This window comes from Haliotis cracherodii, unplaced genomic scaffold, assembly GCF_022045235.1.
Source record: "Haliotis cracherodii isolate W230 unplaced genomic scaffold, xgHalCrac1.p SCAF_22, whole genome shotgun sequence".
NCBI lineage: Eukaryota > Metazoa > Mollusca > Gastropoda > Lepetellida > Haliotidae > Haliotis > Haliotis cracherodii.
This window is the reverse complement of record NW_027266278.1, coordinates 12,716,079-12,734,619: the sequence shown is the minus strand read 5'-3', so window position 1 is coordinate 12,734,619 and position 18,541 is coordinate 12,716,079. Positions and strand designations below refer to the sequence as shown.

Sequence of the window (18,541 nt, the reverse complement as noted above, 5' to 3'; positions counted from 1 at the left end):
ACGAGCCCTTTTATGACTGTACATTTGTGACTGATAACCAAGAGAGTAAGGTTTTTCTGTAAATACCTCTGTACAATCTATGACAACCCTTGTATTCGGATACATGTCTTTAAAGCCTTGAGGCATAGTTGTATTAATAGTATCTATTGATGGCCAGACAACTAGGAAGGACAAATTGCTGTACAAAATATCAATCCAAGTATTAATGACCGCAGCTTCTGCAAATATGAAATAATGAAACAACTTGAGTCCAAGTCTTAGACACATCACATCAACACTAGAAAGAACTAGAAAGATTCAGGGCGTTCGATATTGGATGTTTATACGAAAGCCTATTAGTACGAAAGCCTATTAGGTCCAGACTCGATTATTTACAGACCGCCGTCATATAGCTGGAATATTGCTGAGTGCGGCGTTAAACAACAAACCAACCAAGTAATAAAAAACAACTCCCAACTTCGTTATGCACTTGAAAAAAAATAGGTTTATTATCACGTTCACGAATTAAAATGCATTTTCCATAGCTGATATACTTTCACTATATGTGACTTCGTCTCACCATATAATGCAACCGCGGTCATATAGCTCCAATATTGCTGAATGCGGCGTTAAACAACAAACAAACAAAACAAATTGTATAATGCAATCATTTCGTTTACTCTCCATTGGGATTGTGTGACAAATTAGTCGCCTATGTCTATCTTAAGAGCCGACTAAAAATTGCATCGGGTGAACATGTGTTGCATAACTGATCAACCCGTGAAGATCGGGGGTTGAATAGGTCTTCAGCAACCCATGCTTGCTGTAGGAGGCGACAAACGGGATCGGGGGGTCAGGCTCGCTGACTTGGTTGATGCATGTCATCGTATCCCAATTGCGTGAATCGATGCTCATGATATGAATCACTGGATTGTCTGGTCCAGACCGCCGTCATATAGCTGGAATATTGCTGAGTGCGGCGTTAAACAACAAACCAACCAACCATAACTGATCATGTGTCATCGTTCTAGACAGCATGGTCTTTCATGCTATCAATCACCGGTTTATATGGTCCAAACTTGATTAATTTAAAGACCACCGTGGTGTGGCTGAAATATTGCTGGCGTTGGCTAAAACCATTCACTTTATTCACGCACAGACCCCGTTCAATTTGTATGTGAACATTCTTGGGTATCAAATACTTAATAACACCCGCTAATCTGTAAACACATGGGGCGGAGGGGTAACCTAGGTAGCGGTTAAAGCGTTCTCTCTTCACTCCAACGTGATATTGCTGGTATATTGCTGAAAGCGGCGTAAAGTTATACTCAGTCACTAACTGAAAACACATCCCCTTGATCATAACTATATATAGCTCTTAAAATACCAATCCAATTATGACGACAAACAACAGAAAACACACTTCGTTGGCAGTTGCTCCTGATCTCGGCGTTACCGGAGGAGTGGTGACTTCCGGTTGTGCGCACTGTCCGCTGTCTCTGTAGGCTCCAATACATCCTGCATACGCCATCACGTGGGCAATATAGTTCTCTTGATGAACTCCGTGAAACAGATGCGCCATGGGCCCTTGCGCATATATCCCAACATCCTCCCCTCCATGGGTTTCAAAGTCCAAGGGCACGGCGGATTGTTGCTGGTACAATCTTTCCTCTAAAGAACAATTCATAGCACCATGAAACAGATAGTATTTGCCGAGTGTTTGAGCATAATACATACTTTTTGTGCCTAATATATTATATTTACAAGATGGAAACACGAAAAAGTTTCCTCATCTTTTAATGCCAATCATAACATAATCGAAGTATAAGACATAATTCATTTACTACTGTAGTCAAATTGTACCCCTGAAGACCCGGGATAGGATAGGTCTTCAGCAACCCATGTTTGCCGTCAAAGGTAACTATGCTTGTCGTGAGAGGCGACCAACGGGATCGTGTGGTCAGGCTCGCTGACTTGGTTGATGCATGTCATCGTATCCCAATTGCGTTGATAGATGCTCATTATATCAATCACTGGATAGTCTGGTCCAGACTCGATTATTTACAGACCGCCGTCATATAGCTCTAATATTGCTGAGTGCTGCGTTAAACAACAAATAAACAAGCTAAATACTATAGGAAATTAAGTAGGAATACAATGCCACGAATGAACTGCCCTGTTGATAGTATACCGCCAATTAATTTGCAGCCATAAACGCACACACAGACAAAACCCTCTACCTGAGCTCGGCGGGAACTGTATGCAGAGGCATCTGATGGAATCGATTTGAAATACAAACATCAAGTAGTCCTTAAGGTCTTTTTTCAGTGCCAAGGTAGGTAGGCGTCTGAAGTTTTTCGAAACCCCAAAGACACCACATCACGACACACCACACATAAACACACACCACACATACGCACACATCACACAAATACACACACCACGCCGCCCTCCTTTCATCTTCTCTGTATGATGTTATTACCTGTGTCCGTGTCAGTGAGGTTTGGTCGGCCGAAGGTGCCGCCGTTGTCCACGACGTCGTAACCAGGGCCGTTGCCGTAGAGCAGAGACGTGTATGGGAGACCGTCTGACCCCGAAGACCCAGATTTGCCTAAGTGAAAAAAAGCATTGGCTCCAGGACTACTAGTAATCACGTGCTTCATTGCGTACCCGCGAAAGGATCTTTCTGCAGTGATATTTCATAAATCTGAACAGCTGACGGTGATTCCGGGTTACATTTGCCTGACTATCCAGATTTCACTGTGTCGGCGGCAGTTATATACCGAGATAATCTTTAACACATCTGAGTGAGTTTGGTTTCACGCCGATCTTTGGACAGTATTTCAGTTATATCAGCTTAATGTGACGGAAAGGCCTGTAATAATGCAGCTCTTAGACGTTTATCACGTGTGGAGCTCGGGGCTGACAAACACAACCAGCGCTACTCCGGGATTCGTACCCGCGATCATAGGTATTTGGCAGGGGTGCTACTCCTGCGACGCTAGGACGACTGGCCCACCCATGCCCCTACATGCATATACAATGACCTATGTGAGTGAGTGGGTATGGTTTTACGCCGCATTTAGCACTATTCTAGCAATATCACGGCGGGGGACACCAGAAATGGGTTTTACCATGCCCTATGTAGATGTATGCAGTCCAACATAAGTAGGCACACATAGAGAAGGACATTTCAAGTAGGTCCAAAATGTTCCTATCCTAACACACACACACACACACACACACACACACACACACACACACCTCAAACAAAGAATGCAACTGTAACTAGGGTGTCTAACTGCGTCTGAGATATCTACGATAATTAATTACTGCAATGCTAAACAAGTGAGTGAGTGCGTATAGTTTTAGGCCGCTTTTAGCAATATTCCAGCGAGGACACCAGAATAGGGCTTTAAACATTGTACCCATGTCGGGAATCGAACCCGGGTCTTCGTCGTGCCGAGCGAACGCTTTAACCACTAGACTATCCGGCCGCCGCCAATGGTAAATAAAGTACCTAATATGGGACTGCCCCTATCTGCGTATCCCCCGACTGTAAGGACGTGAGAGTGGTCGGCAGTGACGACTGTAAGGGTGTCATCCTCTGACGTTATTTTGGTGGCTGTGGTCACAGCCTCTTCGAAGGCGACGGTGTCATAAAGCGCATGTGCAGCACGGGAGCCATGATGTCCATGGTCTATACGACCTCCTTCAAAGACAAGTACTTGAGTTAGATGGCAGATTAGAAGACAGCAACTCCTTCCACCACCATCATCATCATCATCATCATCATCACCATCATCATCACAGCCATCACAACCACCAACCACAGCCATCACCATCACCACCACCATCATCACCACATTGGTTCGGGTGGTCAGGCTCGCTGTTGATACATGACATCGATCCCAATTGCGTGGATCGATGCTTATGATGTCAATCACTGGATCGTCTGATCCAGACTCGATTATTTTACAGACCGCCGCCATATAGCTGGAAAATTGCTGAGTGCAGCGTTCAACAACAAACAAACAAACAAAACAAACCATCACCACAGCCATTACAACTACCACCAGCACCACCACCATCATCATCACCACACCCATCACCGATTCCGGGGTAGAATAGGTCTTCAGCAACCCATGCTTGCCGTAAAAGGCGACTATGCTTGTCGTAAAAGGCGACTAACGGGATCGGGTGGTCAGGCTCGCTGACCTGGTTGATGCATCCCAATTGCGTGGATCGATGCTCATGATATTGATCACTGGATTGTCTGGTCCAGACTCGATTATTTACAGACCTCCGTCATATAGCTGGAATATTGCTGAGTGCGACGTTAAGCAACCAACCAACTAACCACAGCCATCACAACCACCATCAACATCACTACCACCATCATCATCACCACAGCCATCATCACCACCCCCTACTTACAACAAGCATAGTCGCCTTTTACGGTAAGCATGGGTTGCTGAAGTCACTTGAATCTGACGTCCACTGGCCGGACGAGAGTCCATTTCTATTGTTTACGACCGTGTGTTGAGCTCGTGTTTGGCGCCACAGGAACACATCACATGCTAACTGAAGAAACTCTCTGGGGCACGTTCCGTGCGGTGGAGGCTTATTGACTGTATTGAGACGCATGTCTTAGGACTGAAGACTCGAGTTTGTCACAGTGACACAAAACTGAATGGACAACGATACCGTGTACCACAATCGCATGGCCAATCTTCATGGACGACAATGCTACGTCACAACGTGCACGTGCCGTTGTCGATTCCCTACGTCAGAGGGCAATACCATCGCTGCCCTGACCTGGAGTCCGGATTGTAATCCCCTCGAGCATGTTCGGGACATCATCGGTCACAAAGTGCCTCAGAGGAATCCCCCTGTGTAAGGTCTTGACGAATTGAACCAAGCCTTGCACCAGGTATGGGACATATTACCTCGGCGTCCATCGGGTGGTCAGGCCTTCTGACTTGGTTGGTGCAGACCCGTGAAGATTCCGGGGTAGAATAGGTCTTCAGCAACCCATGCTTGCCGTAAAAAGGTGACTATGCTTGTCGTTAAAGGCGACTAACGGGATCGGGTGGTCAGGCTCGCCGACTTGGTTGAGGCATGTCATCGATCCCAATTGCATGGAATCGATGCTCATGATATTAATCACTGGATTGTCTTGTCCAGACTCGATTATTTACAGACCGCCGTCATATAGCTGTAATATTGCTGAGTGCGGCGTAAACAACAAACAAACAAATGGTTGGTGCATGTCATCGATACCAATTGCGTGGATCGATGTGCATGATGTCAATCACTGGATTGTCTGGTCCACATTTGATGATCTACAGACCGCCGTCACATAGCTGGAATATTGCTGAGTGCGGAGTAAAACGAACCAAAAGAGCAAGCGATAGAATGTTTCGTACAGTCAATGAAGAGGAGGGTCCATGATGTAATCCTGGTCGACGGGGGTTGCACCCGACACTGACATTGTATTCTGGTATTGAACCTGGTGGCATTTGTTGAGGATTGGGCGTCAGAATCATGACTGTACCATCTCTAGTAGTTTGGTTTGGTTTGCTTGTTGTTTAACGCCGCACTCAGCAATATTCCAGTGATTGACATCATGAGCATGGATCCACGCAATTGGGATCGATGACATGCACCATCTCTAGTAAACGTCACTCGTCATGACATTATGCGTCATTGTTCTGCCTTGTATTGCCCTTCGCTTAAACGTATAAAACCTTGTTCCGAGTTCGTCGCAGTCTTTCATTTATCCCACGAAACATAAATTTATGCTGATCGTGCATAAATTGAAGCTGGGATACGCACATTTGATTTTGCGGCTCATAACATACTCACTGAGGACCATAAAAAAACATGTTGCGATATTTATAATTCAAGGTGTATAAGCAGTCAATATATCAGTTGAGGTATACCTTCTACAAGAAGAAAGAAGCCATCCGGATCCTTCTGCAAGATCTGTATAGCTTTCTCCGTCATCTGACTGAGGGATGGCTCCCCTGCCTCGTTTCCAGTCGGACCATCCCGCCGGTCAATCTCGTAGTTCATGTGAGAGTTCGAGAACAGGCCTTTAAACAGAAGCAACAAAGGGGATGTCAATCTAGAAAACGTCACTTCAAAACACCAAAAGATTACAGAGGGTTGAAGGTATACATTTTATGAATGGATCACTGAAAATCCCAAGTGGCTATGTCGTTCAAGGCGCTGTGCAGAGTTGCATACCTTAGGCATACCACAAACCCTAATCGATTACTGATGACAAGTTCGCGCCGATTATGTTTCTTGCTTTGTAAGCGCCATATCCGTTCTCTTGGGTATAACCAAAGTGGTAGACCCGTGAAGATCTGGGGTAGAATAGGTCTTCAGCAACCCATGATTGCCGCAAAAGGTGACTATGCTTGTCGTAAGAGCCGACTAACGGGATCGGTGGTCAGGCTCGCTGACTTCGTTGATGCATGTCATCGTATCCCAATTGCTTGGATCGATGCTCATGATGTCAGCCACTGGATTTTTTGGTCCAGACTCGATTATTTGCAGACCGCTGTCATATAGCTGGAATATTGCTGAGTGTGGTGTTGATCAACAAACAAACGGATAAAACCAAAGTGATAAACGTCAGAGACCTGCATCACTCTTGGCGTTCCTCCCATCCCACATTAAGCTGACTCACTTTCAAGCAGCCTCAAACCAAGCTCACTCACTCACCCAAGAGAAAGTCCACCGACTCTGGATCCACTTCATTGAATTCTGCCAGATTCCACACGTAGCGGTGGGTGGCATTACGCTCAGCCTTGTTTTCCATCCAGTCCTGTAACAGAAGCAAACTGTTTGAGACCCAGTGTAAAGTTACATACACTACCATACACGATACCAAAATGTCCCGTTTTTGGTAAGTACATTTGATGAAGCTGGTTAGATCTTTGTTCAAGAATACACTTTCAACATCAGTGAAATAGGTAAGTTTAAAATGGGTGAAACGGGCAAGTGTAAGATACTTTGTTTATATTTTGTAACTTTTGAAAATTATTGATCCAAGCTGATTTTTAAACATTAAACGTCAACGCCAGAGAATAGTGAGTGAGTTAAAATTTAACTTTTTAATATTTTTTCAGCCATATAGCGACGAGACCAAGTTAATCTATTTCCAAGTTAGTTAATTATGTAATGTTTTATTTAAAAACAAGCTGTGAAACATTTGAGCATACTATATTTAAAAACAGTTTGTGAAACATGTTTGAGCATAACAATATAATGTTTACAGTTTTTAAAACACGGGCTATGGGCCACCAGTAACCAAAGCTAGGCCACCTCGCTGGGGATCATGGGGACTTACAGTACCTCTACTTCCTGCATGATACCCCAGCAGGATTTACATCATCACTTTAGCTACTGGTGGTTGTGCACAATGCTAGCCAATATGATAAAATATTCAGCAATGAGTTGGCTTAAAAACACTGGTTGATGATAGTTACATCGATTATGATAGGATTACGTGTCACACAGGGGGACACTATTTTTACGCTACGTTTACCTCCTGGACAGAGCCTTCAATAAGGTCAGTTCATAATAGCATCACACCAAATTTAAAAACAAGCATTTAATTGTTCACACACATAATTAAAATTTATGAAACAGACAAATTTCTTTCAAATAGACAGAGAAGAAACAATCTCAATTATCCGCCGAACCAGATTCCATCGGTCATAAAAGCCAAAATAGTCGGGAAAATTAATGTATGAATCAATGAAAGAAATTGCAAACGGTCTTTCCTATGTGTTCAACTTGTGCACATAGCCGAAATAATGTTGAGTGCGGCGTTAAACAACAAACAGTTGATTTGTAAAATGCCATATAAATTGTTTTTATTATGTGCCCAAGAGAATCTGATCCGTTACCCTTGGCAAAATAGCAATGTTCATGTTTTCCAATCTCAAATTGCCTGGACTGAAACTGCCTGTTGAACGCTGCACTCAACAATTTTGCAGCCAAATGACGGAAGTCTGTAAATAATTTAGTCTGGACCAGACAATCCAATGATATAATGCATATAATATTTAATGGTCGTTATAGCACTGGTAATAATCCCACGAAGTAGTCGAAGGGAATTATTAACCCTGCACCAAAGAGCTGTATGTTGAATCCTACATATCTCTTATCGTATAGAGTGTCATCTTCCCGAGGCAAGGTAGTTAACTGACTTTATAAGTCCAGTTTCCACCCTTGCTGAACTAGGCTGGAATTACTGGGCTCGATCGTAGCGCCAAGAGTGACTATTACCAGTTATGTCCCCTCTAAGCATCTCCTATGGACCAATCAGATTCCACCTCTCGTAGCACTTGCGTTTGCTTCACACAAAATGTTGGCGCCGAGTCAGGACAATCTGATCGTTAATCAAGTTCGATATTGTGATGCATCGCGAAATGCATCAAATCACGTGAGCACCTTGATTAAAAACATGAAAAGATTTTGAAAATGTCTGCTGACAGCGAGTTGTTGGTGCACATGCTTTGCAAATCCTGCAATCGACCGAAATCTGCCCGACAGTTTACAACCGGATTTCGATTTCTGTGCGCGATTTTGATTGGACTTTGCATAGACTCGTTAGTCAAGCCAAAAAAGTAACTCCATAATACCAGCCTAGTTCGCCAAGGGTGGAAACTGGACTTTTATAGTCAGTTAACTCTCTTGCGTCGGGAAGATGGGACCAAAATGGGAAACGAGGACATGCATCAACCAAGTCAGCATGCCTGACCACCGGATCCCGTTTGTCGCTTCTTGCGATAAACATAGTCGCCTTTTACGGCAAGCATGGGTTGCTGAAGACATATTCTACCCCGGATCTTCACGGGTCTACCACTTTGGTTATACCCAAGAGAACGGATATGGCGCTTACAAAGCAAGAAGCATAATCGGCGCGAACTTGTCATCAGTAATCGATTAGGGTTTGTGGTATGCCTAAGGTATGCAACTCTGCACAGCGCTTTGAACGACATAGCCACTTGGGATTTTCAGTGATCCATTCATATAATGAAAGAAAGAAGCAGAGTACCTCAACAAGGTCGCGTCCGTCTCGGCGTCCATTGGAAGTATCGTTCGTCCCAGTTTCAGGGTCGATCGCATCGATAGGACGGAAATATTGCCTTCCACCCCCGAGGATGACCTGCAAATACCAACATCATGATGATAGTGAGATAAGTTATAATAGGTGAGGTGAGGTGAAATGGGGTTTAACGTCGCGTCCAAGATTATTGCACTTATCTAGCGACGTGCATGCACGTGTGTGTGGCTGCTTGTACTAGTCAGGACTGATGTTGATTTATAGTGCTAGCACACTGAGATACCATGCCGCAGTTAAGCATGAGTACCCCACCTAGACACAATATACTGACTCCGAGCCGACCAGTCCTTGTTTTAGCCCCTTAATGCCGAGCGCCAGACATGGTAACAACAAGTACCATCATTTTAACGTCTTTTGGTATGACGCGGCTGGGGATCGAACCCTGGACCTTCCGCTCTCCGGGCGGACGCTCTACCACTAGACAACGGAGGCGGTGTAAGTTTTGATAAGATGTATGCGTGAAAGATGGATATGCAAAACCAGATTCAATAGAACATGTGTTAAAATGTGACGTAATGGCGGCAGGAATACGACATTTTGAGACTCGAACCCGAACATATTTTGGGACAATCGCGTCGATTTATAAACTACCTGATTAACCTTCCTTGCATGAGTGAGTGAGTGGGTGAGATTTAACGTCGTTATTTTTGAGTTATATTACAGCTGATATATATTATACAAAGCCATGCGGACCGTATGCTTTTATTACTTACGCGAATACACAAACACACACACTCGCACGCACACGCGTCGGCATCAGGGCATCGTAGCAACTATGGGACGTAACTCTTCAAGGAGTGTTGCGGGCCTTGGACAAAGACAGGTTCACGCAGATGTGTGCACTGAACAGCAACAAAGTTGGCCCCACGCATTTTATGGACAGTATCATCTTTGACAGGTATTGTGCTTTGCACTCAGGGTACAACCGCAAAATAGATGTCACTGTTGCGCGTAAACGCCGCTGTCACGCGAGAACAGTCTGCATTATCTCTGGCGACATTCAACGCTTACGTATGCATTTTTGTTCCACATTTATAACCCCATCAATCAATGTACGAAATTCAACATGTACACTACTGCCAAGGAGTTCAATCCCCTTCACGCATAGGAAACGCGTGACGCAACACTTGTGCAACCCGTCCGCCACGCCTTGAACACGCGTGTTGTGTCCGTCCGCCGCGCCTTGAACACGCGTGTTGTGTCCGTCCGCCACGCCTTGAACACGCGTGTTCAGTCCGTCCGCCGCGGGAGTGGCCCACGCTTATCGGAGAGAACAAACTTTTGAAGAAAAGGTGGAGCCGTGTTAAGCTGATTTGGAGGTCGGGATGACCCTTCATGACAAATACATGTTGCAGAAAATGATTGACTGGTTCTTGTTATCTAAATCGATGATGTCTGGATGGAGTTCTGACCACATCAAGTCATTGTGTTATCGATGCAACCCCGCGTAAAGAATTCCAAGACAAAGTTTATGACATTTTTCTTCATTAATGCTCCCCAATTACTTCGCAAATTCTTTCAGCTTGCTCTCCCTAGTATCAGGAGAAGAGGAATCATCGCCAGTGCCATGATATCCTACAGTCACATTTCACGTAGAGCGGACAGCACGATATACCTTGATGCCGGGAGGGTAGCCTAGTGGTTCGAGCGTTGGATCGTGACGCGGAAGACAGGGTTCGATTCCCATCATGGGTGCAACGTGTGTCCCTCGCCGTGATATTGCGGAAATAATGCTAAAAGCGGCGTAAAACCTCACACACTCACCTTGATGTCCGGATTGTCGTCGACGAGTTGTTTAGCGATGTCGGAGCATCCCCCCGTCACAGAGGTCATCTCGGAGTCCCCCTCCCAGTTCCGGTCTGCTGAGTGAGCGTACGCCGCTGCTGGTGTTCCATGAGTAACGCGGGTTGTCGTCACTATGCCAACTGATTTACCTGCGTTTTAGAAGCTATATAATTAACACCTCCGATAGCCAAGGACAACTTTACAGATAATAATAATTATGATATATAGAGGGGGCCAGGGCCCTCAGCTGATGATGGGCGTAGCCAGACTGTGCCAGGATCACCCAAACCCTCTTTGCTGCCTTTTTTAATAATAATAATAATAATAATAATAATAATAATAATAATAATAACAATAATGCAACACAGCATACCTACAAACATACTACAGAGAGGGAACAGCGAGATAATAACAATATTCTCATACAGAGGACATGAGGGCTGCAGAAGGATCTGTAAACAATCGAGTCTGGACCAGACAATCCAGTGATTCACATCATGAACATCGATCCACGCAATTGGTCAGGCTCGCTGACTTGGTTGATGCATGTCGTCGATCCCAATTGCGCGGATCGATGTTCATGATATTTATCACTGGATTGTCTGGTTCAGACTCGATTATTTACAGATTATTTATTTCATATAGCTGGAATATTGCTGAGTGCGGCGTTAAACAACAAACCAACCAACCACTCATGGCCAGAGAGTTTTATGACTGGGGTATAGTCGAATGCCTCCTGTCAGCTTGTTGTAATTCATGAACCATGTTTGCGTCCAGTCGTCATAAACCCGTCATGCATATATTCAGTAAGAGAGACCTCTCTAGACGCAAAATGTTGTTGAACCACCGTCGAATTTTAGCTTTGTTCAGATGCGGATCTTTACCTCTTGCCATAGAGACTGGACGTTTTAACAAACCATCAACCGTTCTTCTTGATAGAACTTGCCCACAATGTTTTAAACAGTTTAATAAGAGAATTATTGAAAACGAATATCCCCCTGGAAAAGCTGTATTGTTGCATGTCCAGCCACCGTCAACATTGTTCTTGATCCAATCACGACCCTGGCCCATGAGCATTAGATACAAAGAATATCCCCCTGGAAATGCTGTATTGTTGCATGTCCAGCCACCGTCAACGTAGCCATTGATCCAATCACGACCCTGGCCCATGAGCATTAGACACAAAGAAATCCCCTCCAACCAGATTCTGTCACGTGGTCACTTGCATATTTGGTATGAGTTGTATGAGATTAGTTTTTAAGAACACCAATGTTGACATTATTTAATGACATTTTCCATTATATGTGACAGTAGTTGTATATGATAGTTCTGTGGAAGTGTAAAGCTAATACAACATTGAGACGCCCCCTTCTGTTGGTTGGCTTGTTGTTTAACGCCGCACTCAGCAATATTCCAGCTATATGACGGCGGTCTGTAAATAATCTAGCCTGGATCAGACAATCAAGTGATTAATATCATGAGCATCGATCCACGCAATTGGGATCGATGACATGCATAAACCAAGTCAGCCAGTCTGACCACCCGATCCCGTTAGTCGCCTTTTACGACAAGCATAGTCACCCTTTACGGCAAGCATGGGTTGCTGAAGATCTATTCTACCCCGGAACCCTTACGGGTCGCCCCCTTCTGTCTTATATTATTATCCTAGTCAACATGCTTATGTTAACATGCATTACGCCCGTGAAGACGCCGGGGGAGAATAGGTCTTCAGCAACCCATACTTGCCGTAAAAGGACACAATGATTTCATCCCAATCAGCTTCCGTGGTTGATTACCCTGCCCCATTAGTCAATCACAGGCTTCCAATCATCTTAATCAGCTCTCTGTGTCCATCAATCAATTACTGTATAAATATCGATGTTAATAAGTATATATACGTATGTTGTTCAGCACTATCCATCACTTGCTTGATAAAGGTGTTAGGATCTACACCTAAACGTCGCACTAATTGTAATAAAGTAGTTGTTCATCCATAGAATTTGTCTTTCTTCATCACACAAACTTCTAAAAGTGACACTATGCTTGTCGTAAAAGGCGACTTACGGGATAGGTGGTCAGGCTCGCTGACTTGGTTGATGCATGTCATCGATCCCAATTGCGTGGATCGATGCTCATGATATCAATCACTGGATTGTCTGGTCCAGACTCGATTATTTACAGACCGCCGTCATAGAGCTTGAATTTTGGTGAGTGCGGCGTTAAACAACAAACCAACCAACCAACCATAACTGGAAACATTGCATTGTATCCTAACACAGTAAAAATCGCACCTGCTGCCATTGCCCAGTCGGCTATAGAGGTGACGTTATATTGCAGGGCGGCAGGACAATCCCCCTGTTTTACCCGCCCGTCAACTCCGAGTGCGCCGTAGTTGTTTTTGATGCCGGAGAGAATTGCCGTTGCCGTTGCTGCTGAGTCAGTCGTCTGCTTGTCTATACTGTACGTCTGAATGAGAAGAGCAACGATGGTCAACATGTGCAACACAGGGCGAAAGAGATAGACTTCACGCTGTTAAAATCAACACCAAAAGGTTTGTTTATATGTCTGTTTGTTGTTTAACGCCACACTCAGCAATAGTCCAGCTATATGACGGCGGTCTGTACATCATCGAATGTGGACCAGACAATCCAGTGATTGACATCATGAGCATCGATAGTCCTTGGAAAACGATGACATGCATTTACCTTACCGCCCGATCCCGTCAGTCGTTTCTTTCAATGTTTTATGTATACAGAAATATGTACAAGTTAGTTTTTTTGCCCATAGCAAACATTTATTTGCTTAATTGCTGCCAGGCGGTTTTTCAACACATGCATAACGCTTATAATAATGATAATAATAATAATAGGACATCAAAAATTGTGGTGACTGCTCCATCATAATTATACCATATAAAGAATTCATAAGGTGAACGAACATCGTTATATTTGCAAAATCACCTGGAATGCCTGATATAGTCAAACTTTGAAAAGAAACTATCCGCATTCTACAAACACAATCCCTTGATTAATTGCGAACATTTACCAATCCGCGATAATCGTGTCAACTCGGGTGGGTGGTGGGAAGGATGTGGGGGCTTACCCGTAGCAATGAACGTGTATCTAAATTCACTACTGGTCTGCTGCCGACAAGCCACAATGGCTAGACCCTAGTGGTATGGTTCATGCATATAGGTAGAGCAATGAACACCAGTTCAGTCAGTGACCCTTCATAAACGCAGATTCGCATCTCATTGTTTTCTTTAAGCTCACTATTTATTTTATTTATTTGTCAAATTCATTTGACGTAAAAGGCGACTATGCTTGTCGTAAGAGGCGACTAACGGGATCGGGTGGTCAGGCTCGCTAACTTGGTTGATACATGTCAGCGATCCCAATTGCGTGGATCGATGCTCATGATGTCAATTACTGGATTGTCTGGTCCAGACTCGATTATTTACAGACAGCCGTCATATAGCTGGAATATTGCTGAGTGCGGCGTTAAACAACAAACAAACAAACAAATACACGCATGACACACGCGTGGGTCACTCGTTGCATATGGGTGCTCAACTCGCGTGTAACCCGTTGAGCAACCTGTGTCAGATGCGTTCTCAATGTTTTGTAGGGGGAATCAACTTCTGTACACCTGTGTCAGGTTTGGTCATAATATATGGGTCTCACAAGAGGACACTATATAGGCAAATATCTCTTTCTGAGTGATGTAGGTGATGCTCTTCTTAAGCCGGTACCCAAACATCATTGAACGGTGGCATACTTACGCCCAGCTGATTTCTAGCTACAGACTGTATTATTCAGCAGTGATGGTCACACCTTAAGCTGACACCCAATACCATACCACGCTAGATTTTTTGTTGTTATTTAACGCCACACTTAGCAATATTCCGGTTACATGACGGCGGTCTGTAAATAATCGAGTCTGGACCAGACAATCCAGTGATTGATCGTTCCACGGGATACGATGACGTAAGAGTTAGTGAGAATGGGTTTACGCTACTTTCAGCAATATTCCAGCAATATCACGGCGGGAGACACCAGATATGGGCTTCACACATTGTACCCATGTGGGGAATCGAACCCGGGTCTTCCGCGTGACCGCGTGACTAACCACTAGGCTACCCCTCTTTGAATTTATTAACAGTACAATGGGAACTCTGAATTTTGCTATTTTTTCAGAACACAATTTCAATATATTTGAAAAGGAGAGCTTAAAATCATTTTTATAGACTCTCAACTTATTGTTTTGCAAGACCTCCTGTCAACAATTATTTTCCCAGTATTTTCACAAATGTTTTCTGTCGTTAAACAGATGCAGAAAAGCTAAAGGGTAAGAAATGACACAAGAAGAAGACTCACTCCCCTTAAAAAACAATGCAATGTATTGCCAGGGTTATACTTCAACGCCCCAATCTTAATCATACTCATCACGCAGTAATTAAAGTGCATGAGGACGGTTTAAAGCCGCATTCACCAATACTCCATCAATAGGTGAGGTGAAATTGGGTTTAACGTCGCGTCCAAGATTATCGCACTTATATTGCGACGTGCATGTACGTGTGTGTGTTTGTGTGGCTGCTTGTACTAGTCCGGACTGATGCCGATTTATAGTGCTAGCCCACTGAGATACCATGCCGCAGTTTAATATGAATACCCCTCTCAGACACAGTATACTGTCTCCGAGCCGACCAGTCCTTGTTTAAGCCCCTTAATGCCGAGCGCCAGACAGGGTAACAACAAGTGCCATCTTTTAACGTCTTTTGGTATGACGCGGCCGGGGATCGAACCCCGGACCTTCCGCTCTCCGGACGGACGCTCTACCACTAGACCACGGAGGCGGTCAGTACCACGACGGGACCCAGAAAGGGCTTCACATATTGTACCCAGTAATTAAAGGGAAATGAAAGAATAAAAACAATGACATTAACATGATTGTTTCGTGTCGTTATTTACCTTCAAATATTTCACGCTGTTACAGGAAGTATTAAAGGAAAATCTTACAGTAAGGTACATAATTAACATTCGTGTGTGCATGTGGATACTGGCGTAGGCAAACCATTAATAAATCAAATCGTGATGGAACAACCTACCCTTGACATTCCAACATGGGGAAATTCTTCAAAGCTGAGAAGAGTTTCCTCCCCTGATGCATTCCTAAGTTGACCTTTGAGAACCCTGGCGGCGAAGGTCGTAGTTATTCCCATTCCGTCCCCCACAAACAGAATGATGTTCTTGGCCGGCTTTTCGATAGGTTTCAGGGCCTTCGCTCGCAGGAGTTCCGTGGCAGCGACATCATTCCAGTAGCTGGGCACTGAATGGATAGATTGGTTACAGAAGCAAAGTAAATAATAATAATTTTACACCGCTTTTAGCAATATTCCTGCAAAATCACGTCAGAGAGAACAGCGAACGCTTTAATCACAAGGTTATCCCTCCGCACCCTGTGTTGACAGATTTGCGGGTGTTATTAAGTATTTATTTCTTTCCCCGCATCTCCACGGCTTGATGTTATTGATGGTATATAACTGTGTATTACAAATAGGAATGTTTAAATAACACAATGGGTTGATGCATGTCATCGTATCCCAATTGCGTGGATCGATGCTCATGATGTCAATGACTGGATTGTCTAGCCCAGATTATTTACAGACCGCCGTCATAGAGCTGGAATATTGCTTAGTGCGGCGTTAAACAACAAACAAACAAACAAACAAACATTGCCAGTGTAAAGCCAAAAGTGTCTGTAAAAAAGTGTATTGCGTTGAGTGTCACCTAATCGTATAAGGACTGCTCTCAATAAGTTAGCCTTGTGGTTGAAACGTCCGCTCACCACACCAAGGCCTGGGTTTCATTCCCATCACGTGCACAACGTGTGAAGCTCTTCTGTGGGTGTGTTAAGCCCATCTTTGGGTGTGTTAAGCCCATCTTTGGGTGTGTGAAGCCCATCTGTGTGTGTGTGAAACCCCTCTGTGGGTGGGTGAAGCCCATCTTTGGGTGTGTGAAGCCCCTCTGTGGGTGTGTGAAGTCCATCTTTGGGTGGGTGAAGCCCCTCTGAGGGTGTGTGAAGCCCATCTTTGGGTGTGTGAAGCCCATCTGTGGGTGTGTGAAGCCAATCTGTGGGTGTGTGAAACCCCTCTGTGGGTGTGTGAAGTCCATCTTTGGGTGGGTGAAGCCCCTCTGAGGGTGTGTGAAGCCCATCTTTGGGTGTGTGAAGCCCATCTGTGGGTGTGTGAAGCCAATCTGTGGGTGTGTGAAGCCCCTCTGTGGGTGTGTGAAGCCCATCTGTGGGTGTGTGAAACCCCTCTGAGGGTGTGTGAAGCCCCTCTGTGGGTGGGTGAAGCCCATCTGTGGGTGTGTGAAGCCAATCTGTGGGTGTGTGAAGCCCCTCTGTGGGTGTGTGAAACCCCTCTGAGGGTGTGTGAAGCCCATCTGTGGGTATGTTAAGCCCCTCTGTGGGTGGGTGAAGCCCATCTGTGGGTGTGTGAAGCCCATCTGTGGGTGTGTGAAGCCCATCTGTGGGTGTGTGAAGCCCCTCTGTGGGTGGGTGAAGCCCATCTGTGGGTGTGTGAAGCCCATCCGTGACACTGTTGGAAATGTCTCAAACCAGGTGTGAAATCCAACTCACTCCCTTACTCTAACAATTAGATTAAAGATTAAACAGTGAAACTGCGACAGTTAATAAAAATTGTTAATGTGTACTCACGTGTTTCTGCTTCGTTTTGACAGGTTCCTTTCGCCATGAAGTACATACATACAAAAAGGACTTGCAACATGGTCACTGTGTTAATTATATGTCCAGTCATCACGACTGGTCAACAGTGTTGCCCGTGTTAAGATATCACAGGTCTGACCGTCCGCCGGGCTTCACAGGACATATGTACACCCTTATGACGGCTGCGTTTCTACGAGACGTGTCAGTGTTGATGGTTTATAAACATTCAGAAACATGTCAAGTGAACAGAACCGTATCTGTATGGTGCATACCGTTCTGCAACTCGACAGCTGTTTGTGTTCTTGTGATGTTATAATACATTTATTATTGATTTAAGCTAAATATATGAGACTAAGGAGTTTTTCTATTTTAAAATGTCAACGTTTCATGCTATAAAAATTTGAATATCAATTTCATTTCGCATGTAACTTTAACTTACATTGTAGTCCTAGGTGACGCACAACAGTAGTATCTGTGGCGTCTTAATGCCTATGATGTACCACTGACAATAGAGGGAGAAGGACTAGGAATACAATGTAAGTTTTCATTACACCTGAAGAGCCGTTGAACGGCGAAAGATCTTGTGTAGATAAAGGAGTTTTGACAAGCACGGTTATCTGGACTCTGGACGTTTTTTTTGTATATTTAATACTTATACACCTGATAAAATCACTGGCGATCTGATGTCAGTGCTCTTTAATTAAAGATAACGGTTTCGCTTACTTCATGAGGTTTATTGACTTCCTTTTTTCAATGAGGATAGTATACAACTGACCTTACCTCACATGTAAAATTATTCATTTCTATTGGTCAAAAACTCTTTGATACATTTCCATGTACGCGTAGTGTATATTAACACTGAATTTGACGTACATGTAACTTGGAGCTCACCTGGAAATA

The 18,541-nt window shown here is 44.3% G+C and overlaps 1 protein-coding gene across 1 annotated transcript; it reads right to left on the bottom strand.

Annotated features, from left to right (window-relative positions):
- Window positions 1-1,357: 1,357 nt before the first annotated feature.
- On the bottom strand, window positions 1,358-17,732 carry LOC139471221 (alkaline phosphatase-like). The gene is made up of 10 exons (XM_071253511.1): window positions 17,633-17,732; window positions 16,020-16,240; window positions 13,204-13,378; window positions 10,892-11,061; window positions 9,059-9,169; window positions 6,715-6,817; window positions 5,925-6,077; window positions 3,500-3,691; window positions 2,462-2,590; window positions 1,358-1,650 (listed from the first exon to the last, which is right to left on the bottom strand). The coding sequence occupies exons 1-10, from the start codon at window positions 17,730-17,732 to the stop codon at window positions 1,358-1,360; spliced, it is 1,647 nt and encodes a 548-aa protein (XP_071109612.1).
- Window positions 17,733-18,541: the final 809 nt, after the last annotated feature.

What these genes read in the sequence shown, in the direction of transcription:
- LOC139471221 (XM_071253511.1), bottom strand. Translation starts at nt 17,732, where the DNA reads ATGACTGGACATATAATTAACACAGTGACCATGTTGCAAGTCCTTTTT. An exon ending in TCAAAACGAAGCAGAAACAC is followed by an intron (nt 16,241 to 17,632) that starts GTGAGTACACAT and finishes CTATCCATTCAG; the next exon opens with TGCCCAGCTACTGGAATGAT. An exon ending in CCCATGTTGGAATGTCAAGG is followed by an intron (nt 13,379 to 16,019) that starts GTAGGTTGTTCC and finishes CTTCTCATTCAG; the next exon opens with ACGTACAGTATAGACAAGCA.